Below are 19,339 nucleotides of genomic sequence, written 5' to 3' on the forward strand. Positions count from 1 at the left end.
CTTTTCCGTTCCTGCCAGGAGGAGTTCCCACCTCCCTGGCACTGTGGGAAACTGCCTGGGGTGATCCAGCTTCGGTGCTGAGGGCCCAAGAGGGGATGAGGGTCCAGGGTCAGGTGAGTCACCAGCTATCAAGTAGGTCCTGGCAGGGGCTGTGTGCCACTCTGGCTGTGGGAGGAGGCTGAGGCTTTAGGCTTTTGCCTTCACATTTCAGTGCAACTGGTACCCCTGTCTTGCCCTGTAGCACCCAGCCCTCCCTGAAAACAGCACACTGGCATTTCTCCGAGGAGTCTCTTTAATCAGAGTGGACAGAGTATCACACCCTCTTCTCGGAGTAAACCTAGTTCTCTAGGTCCCCAGATGCACCCACATCCTTTAGGGCTGGCAGTCCGTTTGCTGCAGTGTCCGGCGGGGGAGCATGACCACCTTGGAGAAGGCTGGCCTGCGCTGACTTGCCCACCAGTTAGGAGCCCAGGGAGACCCGCCCCTTGGTGGGGAGAGGCTACTCCCAAAGCTCGGTCTGAGTGCAGAGTGTGGAGTGAGTCGGTGCCTTGTTTCTCTGCTGCCAATGGTGGAACAGTCTGGGTCGTCCGAGCTCTCCTCACGCCAGACAGCCTTGTTCAGCTCCTTGGCTGTGGCCACTTAGTGTGACAGGCCAGGTGGACTCATCCTGGGGCTACAGGCGCAGCCTCTTGATGTCCTCATTGCGGAAGTCTATGCGTAGAGCCAGCACCTGGCGCACTTCAGCGGGGGTGAGGCGCCATGTCAGTGGGCCGGAGTTGGCGCCCCAGTAATCCAGAATCTCAGTCACCTGTGGGAGAACAGCCACGTCAGCCAGGAGGGGCTATCCTGGGGACGGCCTCGGCTCCACCAGGTTCAGAACAGTGGAGCCCAGGAAGAAGGTGCCCGGCAGGGCTGGGCTGCTGGCATTTTGGTGGAGTGGCTGCCATCCAAATGTGGTCAGACACCTTTCCCTGGTTAGGCTGAGGGGACCCCACATACCCGCTCCAGATTGAGGATTGTAGCCATCTGGGAGAGCCGGGCAAACTTGTCTCGGATGGTCCAGGTGGTCACCGTGGTAAGGTAGGCAATGAGTGACCTCAGCTCCTTGTCAAACTGCAGACCGCCCAGCTGCAGGGGAACATAAGCCCAGTCACTGTTCAAGGATGCAAATGACAGGCCCCATCTTCCTCAAAGGAGAAACAGAGCTGGGGACCCGTGCTCCCTTGACCTTACCCGGTTGAAGGTGGATTTCAGCACCACTCTCTCCAATTCGACTGCAACAAAGCTGGTCATGAGGCTGGTCAGATTGTCATAGATGACTGGAGACAGGCCGGCCTAGACACAGAGGCCAGACATCAGTGGGAGCCCTCCCATCCCTCTGCCTACACAGTGGGGTTTTTGCGGGGTAGGGACAGTCACATGAGGCCATCAAGGAGTGTTTCTACAGGCTGGGACTTGGGAGGGCTTTCAGCTTGCTGATTTGGGGAGTTGTGGGTAATTCCATAAGCTGGTTGCTAGGACCCCTGCTCACCTTAAACTCTGCCATTTGCTGTTCCAGGTTGAGGATAAACTGTTGCACCCAAGGGTCGTTGGCCTCATAGTCATTGAATTCTTCCTATTGTTAGGAAGCAAGACGGGTCACTGGGGCTTCTCCAAGAAGAACCATTTACACCCACCCACCCACTTCCACCTTCTAACAGAGGAGGTTCTTCTTCCCTGGTAGCTATTGACTCATCCACCTTAAAACCACCGTGGACATCGCAGCAGGCAGTAACTGCTGCTACTTCTGCACCACACTTCCCACTGGCAAACGGCCCTGGCCTATAGCCATGGCCCACACAATATGGTAAAGCTCCTGGCATTTTACTCTTGCAGGGGTGGGTGGAGAATGTCTGGCCTACAGGCCCTGTAAGGCCTGAGAAATCATTTAATCTGGTCTTGCTAAGGCATTAGGGGTGAGTAATTAAATGCTTGACCAAATATAGCAGGCTAATTTTTAAGTGGATAATTCTGTATGGCCCACGAATAAAGTTATAAATATCCCAATGGCCCTTGGCAGAAAGAAGATTCCCCACCCCTGTCCTATAGGAATAATATCCTTAGGTTCGAAAAAGAAAAAAGAGCCTCAGTAAGAGGATATGTCAGGTCAAGGCAAACGCCCTTTAAATGTTTGTCTGAGCCCTTCTGACTACAGGAACAGCCCGTTTCCTGGGAGGAACCTAGGCTATGGGGGTGAGGGAAGTGGGCCTGAGAAGAGTGTGAGGACTAGACTAGTCTGTTTAGACAGTTCCACTGCCCTCCGGCTGCGGGGAGGGGAACAAGAGGGTCGTCCTGAGCTTGAGGCTCCTGTGGTCAGGCTTACCTCCTCAATGTTGTGGGAAACAGAGAGAAAGGTGTTGATCCAAGGCTGCACCTGTGGCTTGATTGCTGTGTTGTTTAGCTCTGTCAGCCCTTCCTGCAAAGTACAAGTATCAGACCCAGAAGGCACCTGCTCCTTTCCTTTCTCCAGCTCCATCCTCGGCTGCCAGGGCATTCTTCCAGCTCTGAGACTATCTGCAGGCCTTGTTTGAAATGTAACAGATAATGCTGACAAAAGAGGCCAGGAACACCAGCTCCTTTCCAGATCTGTGCCAATTCAGGTCCAGGCCAGAGATAAGGCCTGGAGCAGTGGTTCTCAACCTTCTGGCCCTTTAAATACAGTTCCTCATGTGACCCAACCATAAAATTATTTTCGTTGCTACTTCATAACTGTAATGTTGCTACTGTTATGAATCGTAATGTAAATATCTGATATGCAGGATGGTCTTAGGTGACCCCTGTGAAAGGGTCGTTCGACCGCCAAAGGGGTCGCGACCCACAGGTTGAGAACCGCTGGCCTAGAGGATGGTGTGTACAAGCATGTCAAACTCAAAGGCTAACACGGTCCAAGTAAACAAGGCTTAAGTTTACGTGGGCCACAAAAAACAAAAGCTTCAAGTGTCATAGAAACGTAGATTTATTTCGATAGAGACATGCTGAATAAAAGGCTGAAGTAAATGAGTAATTGTTAACATAAAATAATAGAACATTTTAATAAAAATTAACATTTTTTCTTGAACATTAACTTATCAGACACTGAATAACTGCACAAATTAATACGTGTAACGCAAATAAACCTATTTTTCTTCTTCTTTGCAAGCAAAATATTTCCTGTTGCGCACACCAAACAAGTCAGTACAAGACTAATGACGGGGCAATCAGCTGCTAAAATATTCGCTGCTAGTATTAGTGGAGGAAATGGTGCGCCTGTGAGTAAGGCATGTAAATGTAATGACATGATTATAATCAGTCATTAGCGAACGTTGTAATTCTGTGTTTTTTAAAAAATATATTTTTTTGATTTTTTACTGAGAGGAAGGGAGAGGAATAGAGAGTTAGAAACAACGATGAGAGAGAGACATCCATCAGCTGCCTCCTGCACACTCCCCACTGGGTATGTGCCTGCAACCAAGGTACGTGTCCCTGACTGGAATCAAACCTGGGACCCTTCAGTCCGCAGGCCGACGCTCTATCCACTGAGCCAAACTGGTTAGGGCTGTAATTCGGTATTAATAATTATGTGTAACAGAATATTGTAAAAAGTAAGTTACAAATTGTTATTAACATGTTTCTTACATACCGTTATAATGGCTGGGCCACAAAAATATTCATTGTGAGCCACGTGGGGCCCGCAGGCTGCGAGTTTGACCTGCTTGGTGTACACTCTCAAAAGAAGAGATTTCTGGCCCTGGCTGGTGTGGCTCAGTTGGTTGAGTGTCGCTCTATACACAAAGAGGTTGCCGGTTTGATTCCGGTCAGGGTACATGCCTGGGTTGCGGGCTCCATCCCCAGTAGGCCAATTGGTATTTCTTTCATTGATGTTTCTCTCTCTCTCTCTCTCTCTCTCTCCCTGCCCGCCCCCTCTAAAATCAATAAAATTTTTTATTTTATTTTAAAAAAAGAAAGGAAGCGATATGAGTGCTCAGTACTAGGCAGCACCTGTGACTAAGGCCAAGCAGTGGGTCCAAGTAACCATGTGGTTCCATTCCTCAGAGCACCTTTCTGAGGGCTCCTGGCACCGTGGGGCCAAGTGCAGATTCTAGGCCAGAATGCTAGCTTTTCAATGTGACAGCTGCATCACTGAAAGACCAATGGGGCCTTTAGTCTCAAGGGATTGCATACGTTCAGCGGCTTGCATGCTATTTCCTCACCCGTCCTTCCTGTTTCTTTATACACAGAGCCCACGGTAAGGCAGTAACAATCTTCTCCAAGCAACACAGGCAGAGGATTCAGCCAGTAGCTGAACTGGGGGCTTACCTGTAAGAGATCTTTGAATTTGCTGGACACGGCGGCCAAGTCAGAAAGGCAGCTGTCAAACTTGGCCTGGGCCTGCTCCCCACCAATGCCCTGGCTGAACAGCTTGGTACAGTCACTCTAGGAGAAAACACCCAGTTTTCAGGCTTCTGAGCGAGGGCCACGGGCAGTGGGGAGGGCGGCAACATGCAACAGCCATTTTTCCTGCTCTAGCCTTCTCTGGGAACAGCTAAGGCCTATCCTAGGCACGAGTCCTGAGTGCGTTTCAGAAACCTAGATTCTATCCTGGTGGCTAGCCACTTGGCTCCCACTTCCCCCTTTGTAATCTGGGGGTACCAGTGTTAAGGGATGTGAATAAGAAACACAAAAACCAGACATCTTTTCATACCTTTAGAGACAGACATTGCTAGGTTCAATTCCTGGCTTAGCCACCTATTAGTTGAGTGACCTTGGTCAGGTGGTTTAGTTTCTGAACTTCAATTTCACTGTCTATAAAATAACCCAAATCCTGCTTCCTTGGTGGTTGTGAGAATTGGATGAAATGATGCACAAAGTGCTTAGCCAAATGCCTGGCACAGTGTAGGCATTAAGGACATATTAGCTATTGTTATATTTCTAATTTTAAAATATTATAGTCTGGCAGCCCAAGGGAGATTGTCATGAACATAGCTAAGATTTAACTGGCTTACCTTGTTCTAAGCATTTTATTTTTATTAAAGCATCTATCTTATGAAGTAGGTACTATTATTATCCCTGTTACACAGATGAGGAAACGGGGCACAGAGAAGTTATAACTAAAGCCACACAGCAGTCAGGTGAAGAGCTGGGATTCCAGGTGGGAATTCAGGCTCCAAAGCACTTGTTCCGACTCCCGTACTACAGCCCAGGTGCACAGCACTCACAGGAGGAGCTGCCTGAAGCTCACCATGTCTGGGTTGCAGCTGCCCACATGGCTTGTAGCCTCCTCAGAAGGCCTGTGCTGCTCTGGCTACAGCAGGCGCAGCATTGTGGGAGAGTCGTAAAGGGACTGATCTAGAGGGCAGAGGCCCCGCATTCCTACAGCAGCTCCAAGCTGTACTGTTAGCTCTTTAACCTCATCTGTAAGGTGGACACCATGCCGCCTGACCTCATGGATTAAGGACATATGTGAAATGCAAATCCAAAGCGGGTAGGATTTACGAGAATTGCTTGTAGATTTTTGCTATCCTTTTTTCTTTCACTTGGCTAATTCTACCAGTTCAGTTCTGAATGCCTAACATTTCCTAAAATTTTATTTCAAAATCCAACAGACTAAGTAAAAGACGAAATCGGGAATATAAGGCGCCATGACTCAGAAACAATGATGACAGTTACCTTGTAGAATATATACAGTGTGATAGACACTATGGTATTGGTACTTCGTATCACTCCCATTTTACCCAATTCTAAAGCCCCTTTTGGGATACATTCATCATCTAGTCCAGTTTACAGTACTATTGTCAACTCCCATCTGACGTTCTCCCTGAGCTGCTCAGAAACCTCATCAGCTCCTGGGCCCTCTTCCCTGTGTGCCGGCCCCCAGCTCCTCAGCCTGCCCAGCCCTGTGCATGTGGAGTCCTGCTTCTGCAGCAGAGCCGAGTACAGTGCACGAGGGAGGAGGACCTTGGCCTCCCTCCTTCCCCAGAGGCAGAGTTGGCCCCTTGTCCTCTGACACTTACGGTGACTGCTCCATGCTGTTATCTGTAATTATTAATATAATTTACTCTTATTGCATCCCTCTCTTGTATGAGGTGCTTACATTACCTTGTTCAATTCTCACAACCACCCTGGGGGGCAGAGATCACTCTCCTGTTTTACAAATGAGGAAACTGAGGCTCAGGGAGGGAACAGAACTTGCCTGAGGCTGCACCACGGGTCAGTGGTCAAGTGGAGATTTGAACTCAGGGGTATCTGACTTCCAAGTGCAAACAATTTTCACTATACTATGCAGCTTTCCTTTAAAAAATGGTAACAGCGACCAGCTTTGTACAAGGCTTGGTGACTATCTCAGCTCAGTCTCTCACACTTACAGAGGGCTTTATCACGTTTATAGTGTTTTCAATCATGGTTTTTGTTATGCCACCCAACAAACCCAAAGTAAGGCATCATTCAATAGATGAGAGAACTAAAGCTTTGCGAGTTAAGACACTTGTCCAAGGTCACATGCTAAGTATGTGCTGGAAGATCTAATCTGAATTCTGATCTTCCAGATCTTGGACCAGAGCTCTTCCTCCGGTCACACACTAGTGAACCCCTCCCGTGCTCTGCAGGAGAGACTGGCTCAGTGCTGATTGCCACAGTCCCACCAGGAGGAGTGCCCAGGGCTCACTCCCGGGGAGACTGCAGTGGCTCAAAGCAATAGGCAATTTCCTCTGTACCTCCAGCGTCTTCTTCAGAGTAGAGATGTTTTCACTGCAGATTTCCACGTTGTTCAGAGTCACCTGGGAGATAGGACAGAAGAATGTGACTTCCTGCTCCCTGGTGTCGGTACCCACTCCAGCGCCAGACTGGCGGACAGCTGCACTCCTGAGGCTCCGATGAGGCTGAGGACTGTCATCAGGCAGGGCCCTCAGCTCCCAGGTTGGGCAGAACAGTGAGCCAGCTTGCTCTTTCTCCTGGTCCTGACACCAAGGCAACAAAACCAACCTGACTTCAGAGGCAGTGACCCACGGTTTCAGGTCTTTTTTCTCCACGTTTAGGCACACAGGCCTGGGAGATACCCTGAGGCTTCGAACCTCCAGGTCCAGGTCAGTGATGCAAAGGCTGACACTCATTAAAGAAATCCTTCCTGAGCCCTGGCCCCCAGGAGGCACTTTCTCATACAAATACCCTCTCAAAACAAGTATTATCAAGCCAGCTCAGAGAGAGGAACAGAACTCCTCAGAAAATGAAATGACTCACCAAGGCTAGTCCAGAATTCACTCAGCAAATATTTACCTAGCACTGGCTACCTGCCAGAAACTGTCCTAGGCACCAGGGAGAAAGCAGTTAACAAAACGGACAAAATTCACTCCCTCATAGAATTTATATTCCAGACGGGAAGTCTGATAATAAATATACGTATTTTATAACGTCAGGTCGTGATAAACTCCGTAAAGAAAAAGGAAGCATGGTAAAGAGACAGAAACTCAGAGAGTGACAGACTACAGAGCTAGAGCTGGGATGGGAGCCAGACTCCTTCTCTCACAGTTCAGGGGACTTTAAGAGAGGTGCAGAAACACCAATCATATAAACCAGCATGTGTCAAAGTGATGACTAAGGCACGAACTGCTGTGCCATTCTGAGGAAAGAACAAACGTTTTGGTCTGAGCTCTTCAAGGAAAGCTCCATGGCAGAGCTGTTAACTGAGCTGAATTTAAAAGGCTGGAACATAACTAACAGGAGATGATGGTGAGTACATTACTCCGCCCCCACCAGCCCCCTGTCCAGTTCTGTATCTTCTTAATGGTACTTAGGATGACCCGATAATGTTTGTTTCTTGCCTGCCTTTCTCCCTAGAATGACAGCTCCCTGAAGACAGGGATCTTGTCTGTCTTCTTTACCACTGTGTCTCTAGTAGAAAACCGTGCAACGTAACTTTCCTGATGATGGAAATATTTGAAATCTGAACCGTCCAGTATGGTAGCCTCTAGCCATGTGTGGCTATTGAGCACTAGAAATGTGGCTAGTGCAACTCAGGAAATGGATTTTAAAATTTAAATTTATAAGAAAAAGCAAAAAAAAATAAAAATTCATTTTATTTATTTTTTTCATCATCATGTATCCCCCTGTACCCTTAAAATTTATATTTAAATAGCCACATGTGGTTAGGAGCTACCATATTGAGCAATGCAGCTCTAGAACCGAAGACAGTGCCTGAAGTTTCTCAATAAATATTTGTTGAATGAGTGAACGGAGAGGAAATAACATAAGCAAATGCAGAGTGGCAGAAAACTCCAAACGGTATGTAGGGATCAGCAGAGTCAGTGCACAGACAAGGCAGGAAAATGGTAAGAGGTGGGTAAAGTCAGACCGGCACTTGGGTGCTCTGCTGTCCTGTGGACAATGGGGTGACACTGAGGATTATTTAAAGCAGGTGAATGGGACATGAGCACAGCTGTGGGCTGGGAATACTAGCCTAGAGGCTGTGTGGGGCAGCGATTAAAATTTGAGAGGATCACACAGCCTTTGAACTGGTGTGCTAGCGGCATGACCAGGAAGGCAAAGATGATGTAGAGAGGAACCAGTTTTCAAGAGAGAAGTTGGGAGCTTCAGGATTTCAAGATAGAAGAAGACTCCCAGAACCTCAGGAGGTTGAGGGTAGGCCACCCCTCTTGTCCCCTGAGAACGCTCCCCTCATCAGTGTCCTGCAGCCAGTACTGAAAGGTCATGCTGCTGACAGTGCTGAGGCTGCTTCCACTGAGATGGGTAACACGTAAGGCCTTACATTAGCATGCCACACACAAGGCTGCTAACATCACCAGTTCCAGGGAATTCACTGCACTGTATGACCGCTCAAGGATTAAGACAACAACATAAATGTTTCTAAGACATTTAAGGGCACCAAGAATAATCTGTCATGAACCCAATGGATTTGGGTTCAAATGGTATTGATGTTAAAATTTCCTTACACCGACAGCCCTTGTAAGCAAGGACTCACTGGGCTTATCCCAGCTCATGGTGAATGATCTGTCAGCACCGCTGGGGACTTCATCTTGACAACCAAATGAATCAAGGTGACATAAGACATAGGCCCTGCGGTGGGAATGGTGACATTTTAAGTACCTGGTGTCAGAAAAACTAGAATCCTATTATCAAGCATTCAGAATCACTTCTTCTTTTTTAAACTTATTGATTTTTTTTTTTTGGGAGAGAGAAAGGGAGGGAGAGGGGAAGAGAGAGAGAGAGAGGGAGTAACTGATTTGTTGTCCCACTTATTTATGCATTGATTGACTGATTTTTGTATCGGGAATCAAATCTGCAACCTTGGCAAATCAGGACGACATTCTAACAACTGAGCTAGAGCGATCCGGCGGGCCCCAGCATCACCCTTCTTATTGGCCTTATTTTCTGGGCCCTCAAATAATGAAACTGTCTGAACGGGAGCAGCCACGGCACAAACGCACAGCCTTTAGCCTAATGGGGCCTGTGGAGCTGAGTGGGGAAAGTAGGACGAGAGGGGCAGGATGGGTGAGATTCAGAGGGCCTTCAACAAACCAGCCGGCAAAGGTGGCTAGCTTTGCTGAGGTAGGTAGCAAGGAGTCGTTTCTGAGCAGAGAAATGAAAGAATGAGATAAGTTCTGTAAAAAATGAAATGGAATGTAAACAAAATGAAAATTTAAGTCAATCCATGATCATATGAAACTGGCTGCCAGACATTTTGGCAAAGTTCTCCAAAGGCACCATACTCAGAGGCAATGGTTTCTCTGAACTAATACTCTTTTCTGGCAACAACCATGACATTCCAGATCGACAGAACCCATGCCCAGGGAACATATTTTCAATGACAGGAAGAGAGTGGGGCTGCCTAAAGAGCCTGCACATCTATTTGAGGACTAGTACTGTGGGTTCCCTTGTACAGAGACAGGTAGGTATTAGCATGTTTAGGTTTCTGTCTGAGAAAGTAACAGCTCTGAACTCTTTTGAAAGTTAAGAATCTGAAAAGCTAAGGTCCCTGCTTCCAGAAAAAAAATACATACATACACTTTTACACCTAACCCAAGGGTGTTCATAGTCCCTATCTGTGTGCTGATGGAGAGCTCTGCTATTGGATGTTTCCTTCAGCCTCTGACCCTCAGGGTCCAAGAAGACGAGAGTCTGGCCAATGTAAGGGTGGAGCAAACTGACCTCTCACAGTGCTGTTCCATTCATGCCAAGACAGCAAGTGCCAGACAAGCCTGGATGTGAGCTCAGGACTCATCTGTGCTTTTTGGCTCATTACACACTAGGTGCGGTATAAATCCTTTCATCTTTCCACGTTTCTCCTTCACCAGCTGTCACACAACTGAAGACTCACTGCTTCATCACATCTGTCATTCTGGGAGGCTAAGGGCTTCACTAAGGTCACATTTCTGAGGACACTGAAAGCCTAAGAAGTGTGCTAGAAAAGCAGTCCTGGTAGGCTTGAAGGATTGGCACCCATCCCATCCGTAGTGGGGGACTGTCCTCAGAGGAGCCGGCTGGAGGCTGGCACATGTTCCAGTTGGTCCTGTGGCAAATGCAAGCCAAGCTCTAAGTGGAGCCCTTGAACAGCGGGGTAGTGCTCTTGTGGATGAGCACTCCAGAAAGCTGAGCACCCAGACTGCAGGCAGGAAACAGTGCCTGTCCTGGCTCAGGCTCCTCAGAATAGGCCCCTGGGTAAGACATGGTTTCAGAACCTTCTAAGATGAGCTGTCCTTAAAGGAGTTTTCCTTCTACGTAGACACTAGAGGGAAAGTCTCCAGCTGAAGGTTATACTGTAGCTTACACGTCATAGCTTTACCTCTTGAGATAAACCAACTCAGCTCCCGGCTGGTGGGGCTACCTACCAGGAAGGACAGCTTGGCCTCGTCAGTGCTCTCAATGCCTTTTGTGTCAAATTTTCCCTGCTGGAGGCTGCTGTGCATGATGCTCACGGCACTCGTCACCCCACGCTGGATGTCCTGCAAGGTGGTGGCCGGGAAGCCCATCCGCAGCTTGTTACACAGAACGTCCCTAGGGGCAGAATGGCAGATGGGGTGGATGGGCCTCCAGGGCAGCAGGACCAGAGGGCCCCCTACCCTGAGCCATCAGAGTATGACCGATCCTTGAGATGACTGTAGGAGGCCATGGGCAGCCAGGCATGGTCAGAGGCCAATACCCCTCGAGGGTACTGATGACAAGAGCACCCAGAGAAGACCAGTTAATTCTCAACTTCCCATGAGGCTCTCGGGTATCACCACTGAGCTCCAACAAACTCAGAAGTTCAGCTTAATGAAAGGCTGTCAGTTCAACTCTAGTCTATATTTCACCATGTATGAGGTGTGGTATCTTTGACAAGGAATGGAATCTCTTTAAGCCCCAGTTTCCTCAACTATAAAACAGAGCTAATAGCTCCTACCTCACAGGGTTATTTTAGGACTTAATAAGAGCAGGCAATCAGCATCGTGGCAACTATGTAAATATCACAACTACTGCCTTCATCTGAACTGCCTGTTGTCTTTCATGGGACTGAGGGCCAATGACCTCTCCAAGCTAGTGCGGGGAACACTGACTGGGCCCATAAGATATCTGGCTGCTGTTCAGCTGCCTGGAGCCAAGGATGTTGTGCGATGGGTAAGAGGTTTATCCTGTAGAACTATTATAAGGGAAAAAAGGAAAAAACAAATGGGCCTCAGAAATGAATCACAATTAGGACCTTCCTGCCTCCTAGAAATGAGACAGCACCAACCATACCTGAAGTCCGACTCCAGCTCTGTGGTGGCGAGGTTGATCATTGCACAGAGACAGTCGATGCTAGAGCTGGACAGAGCCCGCCCAATGCACTTCTTAACAATGTAGAAGACATCGTCCACCATGCTGGATGTCAGCTGGCCCTTCTCATAGGTGTCCAGAGCCACAGCCTACCCAAAAGGCAAAGCACCCAGTAAGGGCCCAGTTCTACATGTCACAGTTCAAGAAGGTTCTGGAACAGGCCCTGGCTCTGCTTCCTTTTCTATACCTTGTCCCTATTTTCCCCACAAGGTTTACCCTGGTCAACAGCTGGTGTGGATATCCTTATTAAAGGCTATCACTTCCCTATTGATCACTTAGGAAATTAAGTATTTAGGGCCTCTGCCTTGAGGACAACTATTACCTGAGATGTAAGAGATCAGGAGAGGCCCTTCTTCCCCAACACTCCTCACCACATACCTCGAGGGAGGCCGGGACAAGTAGACGCCCTGAGGAGTGAGGTGTTCTTTTTTGATCCTTGGGAAAGAAGTCCCACCTGGATCTATGAAGAGCATGACCATTCCAAAGCATAACCACTAACCATACAAAGTGGTGCCACTCAATCTGCAAGGGTATTCTCAAAGCAGGACCAAGAAATATGACACGCCTTGGCCATTTCCTTCAGCCTGGCTTCTTGGACAGGAAGCCCCATTTCCAAGGGATGTGTCCTCTGTCCTACCTTATTCACAGTCTCCCTCATGAAGTACTCCTCCATGGTAATATACAAGCCAATCAGCTCCTGCATGGTGCAGCTCAGCAGGCAATTGTTGAGGAGTTTGTCCAGATACTTCTGGTGCTCTAGGGGACAGCCAGGAAACAACACTCACTTTTCTTCCTCAAGGGAAATAGGTCAACCTTTTTCATATTTGCTGGTTCCTTTCTAGTCTTTATTCCAAATTTGTACATGATTTACATGGTTACAATCACAGTATAGATAGTTTTATATTGTGCTTTAAAAATTATAAATATTTACAATGTTTCTTCATAGCTTTTTTTCTTCTTTTACTTATTTTTAATGACTATATTTTATCAGGTAGAGTCTATATTTTTAAAAACTACTCTCTTCTATTGAGACACCTGGGTTACTTATTACAAACATTTTGCCAACAGAGATAATTAGAGATCAGAGTGATTGCAGATCATAGCGAACATTTTTGTACAAAGCCCTTTTTACTTCTTTTTCATTATTTCTTTAGAAATAGTAAGACTCAACAGATGTAAATTTCTAGGGCAAAGAATGAAATATATTGGGTATAACACATCTCATTCTCTAAACCAGTGAATTTTCTGTGATGACAAAAATGTTCTTAATCTGTGTTGTCTAATATGGTAACTACTATTGAAGAATTGAAATGTGGCTAATATGAAATTTAAAAAATATATATTTTTATTGATTTCAGAGAGGAAGGGAGAGAGAGATAGAAACATCAACGAGAGAGAATCATTGATTGGCTGCTTCCTGCACACCCCTACTGGGAATCGAGTTCATAACCCAGGCATGTGTCCTTGGTTGGAATCGAACCTGGGACCCTTCAGTCCACAGGCGGACACTCTATCCATTGGGCCAAACCAGCAAGGGCACTAATCTGAACTTTTAAATTTTATTTCATTTTAATTCAATTTAAATTGTTAACATGTGGCTGTGGTACTACATTGGACAGCATAGCTCTGAACAATGACAGTTATAATTAATAATAATGAGTCCCAAAACTCCAAATAAGGCCCAAAATACCAATTCAACCTCCTTTAAACACCAATTCAAGGCAATGCCAACTGGGTCATATAACTAGTTTCTCTGCCATGTATTATTGGTACAAATCATGCAGAATGCTGGGTTGGTCTCAAGTCTCCAGTTTGGGGAATTCTGTAATACTTGCCTAACAGGAATTAAATGTTCTTAAAAACCTGGAGTAAATTTATAAATAAAATAGAACTGTGGCACACTTTTTTCAATGTGTCTATCCTTTCAAAAATTGTGACTAAGAGTACTGAGAGATATAGTGAAAGCCTTTCTTTACACTATATACTCTTTTTAAAAAGAAATATTTTTATTGATTTTAGAGAAGAAGGGAGAGGGAGAGAGAGATAGAAACATCAGTGATGAGAGACAATCATTGATCGGCTGCCTCCTACACATCCCCTACTGGGATGGAGCTTGCAACCCAGGCATGTGCCCTTGACCATAATTGAACCTGGGACCCTTCAGTCCATAGGCCGATGCTCTATCCACTAAACCAAACCAGCTAGAGCTACACTATATAGTCTTTTTGTATGCTCTTCCTTTATACGATATACTCTTTTCTCAATATTGTACTTCAATACTATATTAAGGTGTAATGTATGTACCATAAAATCAATCCATTATATGTATACAACTCAATGTTATTTTTTAGTAACTTGATAGAATTTTGCAACAATTGCTACAATCCAGTCTGGAATAGTCCTATCATGAAGTTCCCTCCCCTCCCCTCCCCTCTCCTTCCTCCCTCTCCACATCCCTCCCTCCCTCTCCCTCCTTCCCTCTCCACATCCTTCTCTCCCTCCCTCCCTCCATCTATCATGTGTGCATATCACCTATTTAAACATCAGTCCCTAAACTGAAGCTGGTAAGGAAGCATGGTGTGGGGAAAATAGCACAGGAAAATAATTAAATGGCTTCAAAGGCCCAGTCCAATTCCAAATTCAGTTAAGTCTAGATTTTTCTCCTGGGAGTCAATTTGCCCATAGACCCCCAGACGCCAACAAACCCATCACTTCTTATTAAGAGATTTGTGGCTTAACTATGCACAACAATAACCATACCCCAGCCCTCCCAGGGAATATGGGAAATGGCTTTTACCTTGCTTTACTTCTTCTGAGGCCATGGAGTCCCCCACCTCAAAATCAGAGCTGATCCTCTTCCTGAGGAAGCTTAAATACAGCTCACTGCGGGCGTTCATCAGGGTAACTTCAGTCAGGATGGGGTCCAGTTCCCTGAGACACATGGAGCAGAAGAAATCAGCAGGACACTGGGTTCCTTCAGACAGAATGGCTACAGGGCAAACATACTCCCGAACATCCCCTCCCCACTGGGTCCAGAAGGTCTGTGCCAGATGGTCATCCTGGCTCTGCTGACCCAACTATAATCAGAGAGAGTTGTCAACCACATATTCCACTTACACATTTCACCCAAGTCACTCGGCCCCTAAAATCCTGCCAGGGCTAAATAAGAGACTGGGAGGTGTGTTTTTGTTAGCAGTTTGAGTAAAAATCATCTATGCCTCATGTGAGAGAAAACAAACCTTCCCAACCTCTTATTTAGCTGTGATGAGATTTTGGGGGTGCCATTAAACTATTCCACACCCATTCATCTACTCATCTGAATAGCCAAAACAATCTAAGATAAAAAAGTCGGAGGACTCACACTTCCCAATTTCAAAACTTACTACAAAGCTACAGAATTCAAAAACAGTGTGGTACTGACATTAAAATAGACCGTTAGATTAATTGAGAGTCCAGAAATCTTCACATTTATGGTCAACTGATTTCTAGGGAGAGTGTAAAAAACATTCAATAGGAAAGGAATAGTCCTTTCAACAAATTGTGTTAGGATAACTGATACATGTATTTTAAAAAATGAAGATGAACCACTATTTCAGATTATATACACAAATTGACTAATTTTACACTGAAGACCAAGAGATCTTTTCAAGACATAAATCTGGTCATATCATAATCAAGATCTCCATAGCTCTTAGGATACAAGTCCTGGAATGGCCTAACTCTAAAAACCTCTTCAGATTCATCTCACGTCAGGTTCTCCCCAACTTTCTGCACTTCAACTACCATGACCTTCTTTCACTTTTCAAACACACAGGGCCTTTTGCACACACTTTCCCTGCTCTACGTGGAACAGTCTTCACCTTATTCCTACTTATTAAACTCAAGGTCTCAGATCTAAGGTCATTACCTCAGGAATTTTTCCTTGAACTTCATCAGCTTAGTTTGTATCCCTTTATTACACATTCTCCTGTCCCCTACACTTAACATATCACAGTGGTTGACAGCATGAACTCTAGAGTCAGATTACTTGGGTTCTTTTCTTGGCTCTGACACTTTCTAGCTGTATGATCTTGGGCAAGTCACTTAACCCTCTAGGCTTTGGTTTCCTCATCTGTAAAAAATGTTAATGGATTAAAACATCGATCCTCAACAGAGGGTGATTTTACTCCCCAGCGAAAATTTGGCAGCGTTTGGAGACATTTTGATGGTCATAACTGGAGGGTGTTACCGGCAGCTAGTGGGTAAAGGTCAGGGATGCTAAATATCCTATAATGCACAGCCCAAATGCCAACAGTACAGAGCAGGGGTGGGCAAACTTTTTGACTCGAGGGCCACAATGGGTTCTTAAACTGGACCGGAGGGCCGGAACAAAAGCATGGATGGAGTGTTTGTGTGAACTAATATAAATTCAAAGTAAACATCATTACATAAAAGGGTATGGTCTTTTTTTTCAATAGTTTTATTCATTTCAAACAGGCCGGATCTGGCCCGCGGGCCGTAGTTTGCCCACGGTTGGTACAGAGGCTGAGAAAGCCTGGATTAAATGACTTAATATTTGTTAAGTGCTTAGAACAATGTCTGGCATATAGTAAACACTACAGACCAGAGATGCCACAAAGAAAGAATTAGGTTTGTTTTGCTCACTTTGCTTGCTGCCATATTCCCAGTGCTTGGCATGTAATGTGTACTCAGTAAAAATTTGATTGAGTGAATACATTTTTATGTTTGGATTTTCTTTTAATAAGCATATATTATTTTTATTAGAAAAGTTAAAAAGCTTAAAATTTTAGGACAGTAGTTGCCTTTGGGAGAGGGGTGAAAGAGAGTCACTTGGGGACTTCAAAAGTACTGTTAATGATCTATTATTCTTTATGAACCATATAGATTATATATGTGCTTTTGTTTGTATGAATATATTCCATTAAAGAAAACCAAGAGTCATTGATAAATATTTTTAAAACATAGACCACATTGTAACAGAGTAGTGTCTGAATGATACACAATTGCTAAACCAAACACTTATGGGCTGAAGAAAAGTGGACTATTACCTTGGTTCTATTTTTTCTGTTGTAGAATTTCTCAAGTTGCTCTGGACATGCCGGAACTGCAAAACACCACATATAAGAGTGCTCTTCCCCACCCTCCTTGTATCTGCCTTTTGCTGGTCACTCCAAACTTCTGGCATACAAGAGTGTTTGGTTAGTGTGCTTAACAGACACGCCACAAGCAGGCTTTCAGAATGATGAGCCAAAGATTTTTTGATTTAGATGATAATGCTCACCTCTATTATGGCATTTATTTTTACTTTTTGACTGTATTCCCCCATTCAATCTTGGCTGCCACAACTGGATAGACAGAATGTTCAAGGACCCTTTTTTCTTGCATCTGCACTGGAACCTTAGCAGCAACATATTATTGCATTTAAAAGTGATGCTAGTGGTATGCCAAAGGACTACTGTCTAGAGTGTATAGGACGACTATTTCTAAGTCCTACTCTTTACTCTCTCTGCTCAAAGGAATGCAGATATAAAGTTCTGAAAAAGCAATTGTTATCTTTAGCACTTAAGGGAATTAAGGAGAAATGTGTGACACATTACTTGACACTTAATGGAATCTTCACAAATAAAATTCTCATTGTATCACTAGAAAGCACAATTGCACATTCTGTGATAAAGAACTGGCTCAATGTTTCTGTTGTGTTCCTTTTAGGAACCTTTTCCAGTTCCTCTTCAATCTTGTACTGAGGCCATCACCATCATGACAACACCTCAAGCTCTGATGGGCAAGATGCAGGCCAGTCTGCATTCAGCCTTTATTTTCTTCTGTCTGCATCTCTTTTCTCCCCGCTCCCCCCGCCCCACCTCCCAGTTTATTCCGTTTGGTGTCCCTGGCGAACACTGATTCCAAGCCACTTGTAGCTTCCCCTGCTCACCTGCTGGTGATAGTTCCTCTGCTTGATGAACTTGTTTACCACCTTCTCCACCTGCCTGTCACATTCCACCTGCAGATACTTTATCAGGGTATAAAGTTTCCCGGGCCCATAATATGTCTCCACTATTGGCTGGTGAGTTTCCACAATGCGGGCAATCCCTAGAGAGAGGAAAGAGGGTTGGATTCCAAATGTTCTTCTCATATACTAAGCTCTTTTCTTCCAACCAAGGCTGACCCAGGTCTAACTCAACCCCTTTTGGTTGTTTCACCTCCCCAAATGAATACAAACGGTTCTTGTCAGTGCTAGAATTTGCTTAGCAAATTTGTCTGTGAAATAATGCTCTGTACTTGGTACACCAGCAGATATTTCCTACATTATATTGACAATTTGTACAGAAACATCTTTAAAAATCAGTATTGCCCTCTTCTCAGTAATGTATTTAAGGGCTAAATTTATTCTTAGAGTTTGGTCTTGAGGGCAAGGGAGGATCAAACTAATCTTTGCTAACCTGCTATTGAATTGGGAAGTTAATTCTCCAATAAACCAGTGTGCAGGAAGTTACAGGATTAAATTAAAGGCATTGGGCTAGTGGGGAGAGAAGAACACCAGGATGCAGGTGTTAGGATAATGTCTACCGTCTCCCTAGGGTGGGGAAAGAGGCTTGCCTTCAAACAGGAGAGTGAGTGTGTCTGCAAAGATGATTGCAGCTCTTCGATCACTCATGTCTGTCTCTAGTACCAACAGCAGGTTTTCCTCAGCTTTACTGGCAACCTGAAAAAAAAAAAAAAGAAAATCCACATATATTTTTCAGACCAAAGGCTGGCCTCAGTTTCCCAAAAGGATTTCCCATTGCCTTTCTTCTTCCCATGTTTCCCCTGAGAACTCTGAATTGACTAAACCTCAGGCAAGACAAGGAACTTGAACTCAGAGGTATAAATAATGCTTTTCTCTTGCATGAAAATATGTTCTGCCATTAGCCAAGGGAGAGAGCCCCGAATTTCAATAATCATCTGAAAGTGTAATTCTAACTTATCATTAATGGTGTTTTATTGAGCAGGACAAGGAATCTGGGCACTGCTAAAGGGATTTTTAATTTTTAAAATATATTTTATTGACTTTTTTAAAGAGAGGAAGAGGGTGAGGGATAGAGAGTTAGAAACATTGATGAGAGAGAAACATCGATCAGCTGCCTCCTGCACACCCCCTCCTGGGGATGTGCCCGCAACCAAGGTACATGCCCTTGACCGGAATCGAACCTGGGACCCTTTAGTCAGCAGGCCGACGCTCTATCCACTGAGCCAAACGGGTTAGGGCTGAAGGGATTTTTAAAGGATTAAAAGTAGAAGCTATTTCGAGGTCCCAGATGGCAAACTACTGAAAGCCTTGGCCAGCGTGGCTCGGTTGGTTGGAGCATCGTCCCGTACACCAAAAGGTAGCGTGGATCGATTCCCAGTCAGAGGACATACCTAGGTTGTGGGTTTGATCCCTGTTTGGGGTGAGTTTAAGAGGCAACTGACTGATGTTTCTCTCTCACATCAATGTTTGTTTCTTTGTTTCTTTTCTCTCTCTCTCTCTCTTTTCTCTCTC

The 19,339-nt window shown here is 45.4% G+C and overlaps 1 protein-coding gene across 1 annotated transcript in view; it reads right to left on the minus strand.

Annotated features, from left to right (window-relative positions):
- Nucleotides 1-274: 274 nt before the first annotated feature.
- COG4 (component of oligomeric golgi complex 4) overlaps nucleotides 275-19,339 on the minus strand; it is a 27,314-nt gene continuing 8,249 nt past the window's right edge. The window contains exons 5-18 of the mRNA XM_015558784.1: nucleotides 18,418-18,523; nucleotides 17,753-17,910; nucleotides 16,869-16,924; nucleotides 14,618-14,751; nucleotides 12,458-12,576; nucleotides 11,743-11,909; nucleotides 10,857-11,022; nucleotides 6,729-6,791; nucleotides 4,336-4,452; nucleotides 2,363-2,455; nucleotides 1,532-1,615; nucleotides 1,234-1,335; nucleotides 1,000-1,128; nucleotides 275-808 (exon numbers count right to left, since the gene is read on the minus strand). Of these exons, the coding sequence (XP_015414270.1) occupies nucleotides 674-808; nucleotides 1,000-1,128; nucleotides 1,234-1,335; nucleotides 1,532-1,615; nucleotides 2,363-2,455; nucleotides 4,336-4,452; nucleotides 6,729-6,791; nucleotides 10,857-11,022; nucleotides 11,743-11,909; nucleotides 12,458-12,576; nucleotides 14,618-14,751; nucleotides 16,869-16,924; nucleotides 17,753-17,910; nucleotides 18,418-18,523 (1,629 nt within the window). The 3' untranslated portion in view covers nucleotides 275-673. The remainder of the gene's footprint in view (nucleotides 809-999; nucleotides 1,129-1,233; nucleotides 1,336-1,531; nucleotides 1,616-2,362; nucleotides 2,456-4,335; nucleotides 4,453-6,728; nucleotides 6,792-10,856; nucleotides 11,023-11,742; nucleotides 11,910-12,457; nucleotides 12,577-14,617; nucleotides 14,752-16,868; nucleotides 16,925-17,752; nucleotides 17,911-18,417; nucleotides 18,524-19,339) is intronic.

Source organism: Myotis davidii, unplaced genomic scaffold (genome assembly GCF_000327345.1).
Source record: "Myotis davidii unplaced genomic scaffold, ASM32734v1 scaffold453, whole genome shotgun sequence".
Classification (NCBI taxonomy): Eukaryota; Metazoa; Chordata; class Mammalia; order Chiroptera; family Vespertilionidae; genus Myotis; species Myotis davidii.